The sequence below is a fragment of the Limulus polyphemus genome, unplaced genomic scaffold (assembly GCF_000517525.1).
Source record: "Limulus polyphemus unplaced genomic scaffold, Limulus_polyphemus-2.1.2 Scaffold2217, whole genome shotgun sequence".
NCBI classification, from domain to species: domain Eukaryota; kingdom Metazoa; phylum Arthropoda; class Merostomata; order Xiphosura; family Limulidae; genus Limulus; species Limulus polyphemus.
In genome coordinates, this window is record NW_013667827.1 from 102,473 (window position 1) to 109,703 (window position 7,231).

At 31.3% G+C, this 7,231-nt stretch overlaps 1 protein-coding gene across 1 annotated transcript in view; it reads right to left on the reverse strand.

The window, feature by feature from the left end:
• The window catches only part of LOC106466308 (sec1 family domain-containing protein 1-like), an 82,132-nt gene that overhangs the window by 4,355 nt on the left and 70,546 nt on the right, over positions 1-7,231 (reverse strand). The window contains exon 23 of the mRNA XM_013926579.2: positions 1,500-1,565. Within this exon, the coding sequence (XP_013782033.1) occupies positions 1,500-1,565 (66 nt within the window). The remainder of the gene's footprint in view (positions 1-1,499; positions 1,566-7,231) is intronic.

Consider the following 7,231-nt stretch of genomic DNA (forward strand, 5'->3'; position numbering starts at 1 on the left):
TTAAATAATTGTCTCTTTTACATCAAAGTCCACACAGACTGGTTCAGTTACCTTAGAACACAATTTGATAAGCCAAATTATTCTTCTCTGCTCTGTTATTACAATACAAGTAGTGATAATTTCACTTTAAAAACTGCCACTATATGCTCTTTATGGCTATACTCACAATCACTCAGTCTATCTTTATTTAACTAACTAACTTGAACTACATTTCATAAGCGTATTTATAGCCTGACCAAGGCCTAGAACTTTCTACACCCTACAAGATATTATGATGCAATAATATCAATCAAAACAACAAGAAAAACCTTAGAAGGTTCTAGAAGCATGAGCAATAATACAGCAAATGCCAATTCATGACAATTGAGCTACACAACATATGATTTATACACAGTTATGTAAACAAACCTGTGATAAACTATAACTTCAAAACATAATTTAACACTTGTATCAAACTTAAATTGAAACAGTTGTGTATATCTAATAATGTATAATTGATGTTTTAACATAATACTTCATTCACATATTCATGTTTTAACAAAATAGTTCATTCACATATTCATGTTTTAACATAATACTTTATTCACATATTCATGTTTTAACAAAATAGTTCATTCACATATTCATGTTTTAACATAATACTTCATTCACATATAATTGATGTTTTAACATATTTCATTTATAGCTGATGTTTTAACATAATTCATCCATGTATAACTGAAATTTTAACATAACAATCTATTCACATATAACCAATGTTTTAACATAATAATTCATTCACATATAACTGATGTTTTAACAATAATTGATTCACATATAACTGATGTTTTAGCATAATAATTCATTCATGTATAACTGATGTTTTAACAGTAATTTATTCATGTGTAATTGATGTTTTATCATAATAATAATTCATAATTGAATATTAAAACTATCTTCATATTGTGTAAAACATCTCTTTTTTAGAAGAAAGTTTCCACATCATCAATATTACAACATTACATGCATGTTCATAGTTAATGGCCAAAGATTTTATTATTTTTTTTCAGAATTTACAGAATGATTTTTTCCCCAATCCCCAAGATCTCATGTATGACCCTATAAAATGATAATCTAAATTCAAAAAGGTTTATTTAATAAACATGATGACTCATATGCAATATTCATCAGACATAATGGTACTCCTAGTGGTAACAAGTGACAATTGTGGCATTTGCATCTGCATGATACACTTAACATCTTCCTATGACATACTGTTTGTGAGACATAATGTGCTGAACTGCAAATCCTTATTTATAATCACTTTGTATATATATTTTGGGGTGGGTGAAGATACATTAATGAGATGTATTTTTCCATCCTATATTACTCTCACTTATTACAAAATAGTTCTCAATGGATTATAAAAACAAACACTGAAACAGCTTGTTCTTTTAGCAGTATACAATAATAATACTATAACATTATACTGTCCTACAGAAGTAATAATAAAAACTAACCTTTGTGTAGTCAATGAGGTTTTGATATTCAATATAATTTCCACCTCCAACAACAAATACAATAGCCTGAAAAATACAATTAAAATATATTTTGAATCAAACTAATATAGAAATAAAGGTTTAGTAACAGAGTTGTAGATAGTGTGTACATGAATGAACTTTAATTTATTTCACTAAAAAAAACAACATATTTCCAATAATTTCTTTTCTACTTCATCAGAGATATTTAAATATGACCTTTTAACTTATCTTACATTTTGGGCCATGTAATAAGTTTTAAAATGTTAAATTTTTATCAATTAACTGCAACTAATGACTGTTTTTATAGAACAACTTGATGAACAACATTTTCACTGATGATAAACTTTCATTATTTTGTTTTCATAGCTTTGTGAAAGTCATGCATGCGGCACCTAAAAAATGAAGAGGAAACAGATGCGATGTTTTTATAGTAACAAATTATCAAAGATTTAAAATCAATAATGTTTAACTTCATCCTTTAGCACAGCTCATAAACACACAACTCATCAGTGTAATTATTGACAAGGTACTGTCTATAATCTAAATATATCTGTATGTATTATGATGAACAGTGGCCCATCTGATGTGTTCCTACAATTTAAAGTAAAACTTTAGAATACTAACATATTAATATTACAATGAAAAAAGATGTAGCAAATACAGATAAAAATCCTTCACACACAATTTTTCCCTTGGATAAAAAATTGTGCTATGCAATTACTACATACATCTTACTCTTATATAGTGTACATTTTTTACTTACAAAAATTGGGATTTTCCTAACTTCTGATTTTTGAACACTAAATCTGATTGAGATCATTTGCAAATTTCAGCCTTAGGTGTTATTTTTTGTAGCGTGACCAGTCATTGAACTTATCTACTGTTTCCTGGATATTTGGATTGTATCCTTCTTGACCTTGTGGATGGGGGATACCTTTGTAATTGTCATATGGAATGCAGATACTTCCACATTTCAATGAATTTTTCTGATTGGTCAGCTGCAGAGAGTATGTGCTTTGTGATAGTAAGTTTGATGCTTTTTGAGAAAGATTTATTCTGACATTTGAAGAGAGGAGACTTGTTTCTGCCCTAAAATAGCCAAGACTTGTTGCTGAAGTTTTGTCCGTGTTAAATTTTTATCCGTCACTTTTACTGATCATATAAGTTCCCTTAATCTTTAAATACAGTTCATTTTACTATCTAACACTATTTCCATCTTTTGTTTCTTTTCTAAGTGAAATATTTATGTTCTTCAAACTTTAAAATAGTGGCTTGCCTCTTTCCATCCACTTGCAACAAATCACTGCAATTTTCCTTCCCTATACTGAATCCACAAACTTCTAGTTTTGTGGAAATCAGGTATCCGTATGTAGGTATAATCTTGGATTACCATAAACGTAAGTTTAAATAAGAAAAACTAAGAAAGGAGTCTTATATAAGACTAGTAATTTATAAAATGTTCTGAAGATTTTACTTTCCTGAGCATACTTCCCTGTTTATTTTTTTGCTCAATGACATTATGTACCCTTGCTGGGCTAGCTGTGAAAACTAGAACCTGTTGCTACCTACTAGACGAAGTGCATTGTACAATCTGTGCTAGAGGTAACCACAGTGTATAATGAGAGGTTCAAAACTTGGGTGTATGGAATGTTAATGTGAGAACCAATACCAACAAAAGAAAAGTTTGATTAATATAACTAAGTGTTGTTTATTTTATGTTCCACAACTGTCATACATGTCTTTCATGCTGATAATGGTAAAATTAAAGTGAATTACAAATTACAACTGAAATAAGCTTGAAATCAAAAAGATCCTACATTAAAACATGGCACTTTAAAACAAGTCTTGAACCTTTCAAACTAGAAGCTAATCTTCCACAAAATGCCAAAACTGCTCTCATGATCCACATTCTCTCTGTATTTGACCAATCACAAGAATCTGGATGTTCATAGAGGAGTCCAACATATATATATAGTTCTGTAGGATATAATACTAATATTTCATGAATCAGTCTATAGGTTCTGTTATATGCCTGAGCTATAGAAAGTAACACTTTAGCCTGAATTGATCACAACCAGATTTAGTATAATCCAGATTGGAATTTTAGACAAGTTTTGTAGATATGAAATACACACTATTGGGGAAGTGAGATATGTAATACAACAATAAGACCTTTTTCTGGCCTGCTTCTTATTGGAAAGCTAATTGAAACTTTAACAGGTTTAGCCATCATTAAATCTTTCATTCTAAGATCTGAGAAGAATGTTGAACTTAATGTGTCTGACCATGAGAATAAATGAGTAATTACAAGAGAATAACAAACATAATTTACTTGAAATTTATGTCTATTAGACCTACTAGTCAGAGGTGATTTAGCTTGTTGTTGTTTTAATCGATTGTTACCTTATCTCAAAATTGGCTTCTTAGCATTTAACCAACAGTTCACTATCGACTATCTGGAGTAACAGAAGAGGAGGAATGGTTAACAAAGAAATATAAAAGTCATGAAAAGGTTTACATATATGTATTTCTAAGAAAAACAAAAACAGTTGAAAAACCGATTTTTACATAATGAATATTAAATAGTTATAGACAATATATAATAGGCCTTGCTAAAATCATTTAAAATAATAATTTAAAGTTTTCTGTATTTTTGATATGCATTTCTTGAATTGCAGAATGCATAAAAATTAGTTTTTCTGACAACAGCACATCCTCTTGTTGCTTTAAGTAGTTTAGCAGATTTACAGCATGAGGTAGAGCTGCACCATTTTCTTCTTCTTTGTTGTCTGCTGTTTCACTTTCTTCATGAGCTTGAGTGCACCTAACAATTATTTCCAGTGATAAAAAACTTTGTGCCCCTGTTCAGAATAATCTACTGGTAGCCACACTCTTAGTTCTATTCATCTAAATCTTCACAATCTTTTGTCTGGGGCAACATTAGATTAACTGTGCCATGAATTCTTTTTCATCAAAAATCTTCAAATTACTCATAATTTTCTGGCAGAATTGTTTTGCACATTCATATCAACATGATAGGCTTCACTGAATTCCATACCTTACCGATTTCATACATCGCATCCAACACCTTCAAACTTTTCAAAAAAGGCTTTCAGATCAGAACCTTCTTTCCTTGCATAATATGATATTTTGGTCCATTGGTTGCATCCAAGATGTCACATTAGACAGGAAATACTTGTGAAATATATTCTGATCATCATATTGTAAAACCACTTTGGGTGGGAAGGAGTGTTGTTGAACAAAAGAACTGCTTTATCCAGTAGACCAAACAATTTTAAGTGGATTCTTACTTAGTGAATGAATCTTTTTTTTAAATCATTCTTCAAAAATTGTGTGGTCTACCCAAGCCCCTTTTTGGTGAAAATAATCAACAGGAAACTTGACACTTCAGTTTCTTTAAAATAATGAGGTTTCTTGGCTTTACCTATGACATACAGTTTTAATATATGCATGCCTTCAGCATTGTAATTACACAGAACTTTCAATCATTCTTTGCATGATTTATGACCTCAAGTTTAACTTTCTTTTTGAAAAGCCAATGTCTTGGTTGGTTGATACTTCTAATAGGGTCTGGTTTCATCCATTTTATATTTGTTATAGCTTCAAATCTTCTTTTTCCAAGAAGTTTTTAAAGAGTTGTATAAACTCATTTGCCACTTCCTTGTTCCCACTCAACTTATCAACTTAGATTCACTTGTATTGTGTCAGCCAACCAGATGATGCATTGAAATCACTTTCCATGCCTAAAGTTTCAAAGAAACATTTGACCTGTTTAACACAGATGAGACCAAATATACATGTTCCATCCACTCCCTGCTGTTTAAACCATTGAACCATAGCATTATCCAACTCATCATAAGTAGCCAGCTCCATGGTTTTTCATTAAACCACCCATAGTGTCATCATTACTAGCAAGCTTAATTATTTTTTCTTATTGTTTTTTATATCATGAACAGTCGTTTTGCTGATATTGAATGCAGCTGCATTATATTTCACTGTCAAAACTTGTTCACTCTTTTCAATAATCTCGAGTCTTTGTTACATTGTCAATACAATTCACTTATCTTTTAACAATGTGTTCTTAACAGTCAATAAACACAAAACACTAAAAAATGATAAAACAATAAAGTGAAAAGAAAGAAAAAAGAAATGAACAGCAAACCAAATGAATAGGAACTGTACAAAAAGCAGTTCAAATTTACACTGAAATATAATATCTTGTGGTATTTATGACACAATTAATCCATAAACCAGATAATCTGTCCATGGATAATCTAGAGTCAGCTGTACTGAGTAGTTGTCATATAGTAAAACATGAAAAAAAACTCATTTTAGGAAGTATATATTCTTTTCTCTTCTGTTTATAAAATTTACATTCAAAATTTATATGCTTAATTAAACATTTTTACTTTGCATATCTATTATGCATTTTTAATTAGCAGCAATTCATGATGTATAATCATAAAAATAATTGTTTATCTGTGCCAGATTTATGGAGGGTTCATCTCATTGGACCAATCAGATGAAGTATCAGAATTAAGAAACTGATGAAAATAGCCTAGCAACAATGAACTACAGTGATTCTTTCTTTTTTCTGATCTATTCATGAAACTTCTGGAGAGGTCTGGTATAATGCTCTACTTCCTCATTAATTATGATTGTTCTCCAAAAACCTAAATTTACATTTCTCGAATATAGTATTAGTAAATTTTCAACAATTCTAAGTATGTATGTCCTCAGTGTGCAGACGTGTCCCTCATTCATCTCCTCTCTGTAAGTTTCATTTATCAAAAGTTATAATTTTCCTATACATAAAATATATTTGTGATAGGTACTTATCTCCTCTCACATAAATAGCTATTCTTGTTCAGTGCTGCCCTCTATATGTAAGCTTTTTTGATTCGCATGTCACAAGCATTAAGCTCCCATGTACCTTACAATCAACTGATGCATCTCACATGCAAATTAACATGCAACAATCCTCCGCCAATAAGAGTGAGACACACACTCTTGATGCATGTGACTCCCTCTATTCGATTCTACCAAACTATCATTTCGATTTTTGGCAGAAAATGGAAGCACCAGTGGGGAGAAAAGGTGAGAAGTGTGAGTAGAAATAAGTACCTATCAGAAATATATTTTTAGTATAGGAAAATTATAACTTCCAATATGATACATTACCTCTTCTCACATAAACAGCTAGAATCCCACAATGAATAGGTGGGGGGACCGAAGCGATGGAAAGAAAGAAGCATCCCTTGAAAGTGTCCAAAGGACATCCTAAAGGAGTAGATCCTCACAGTAGACGATCATACTAGGTATACTCCTCAACAAATTTGGAAAGAGGTGTCGCAGACATGGGCAGAAAATTGGAGGAGCAAATACAAAAGGGAATGAACAATGGTTGGATAGGGATCCAAACCACACAATATTGGCAAGTCAACTGCATCCAAAACTCAGACCACTGGGAACTGACATCCACATGGGGGTAGGATGAGAGATCCCAATCAAAGGGGTGAACTGCAATTTTGACAGCTCACTCCAATTATAAATAGTGGAGGACATCTCATCATCTACACCAGCAAAACACCACCACCCTACTCTCAACTGAATGGTTTTATCATTATATGTATATTTTATCATTATCACATTCAGGAAGATGCCTCCATGGTTCACCACTCCAGCAGCTT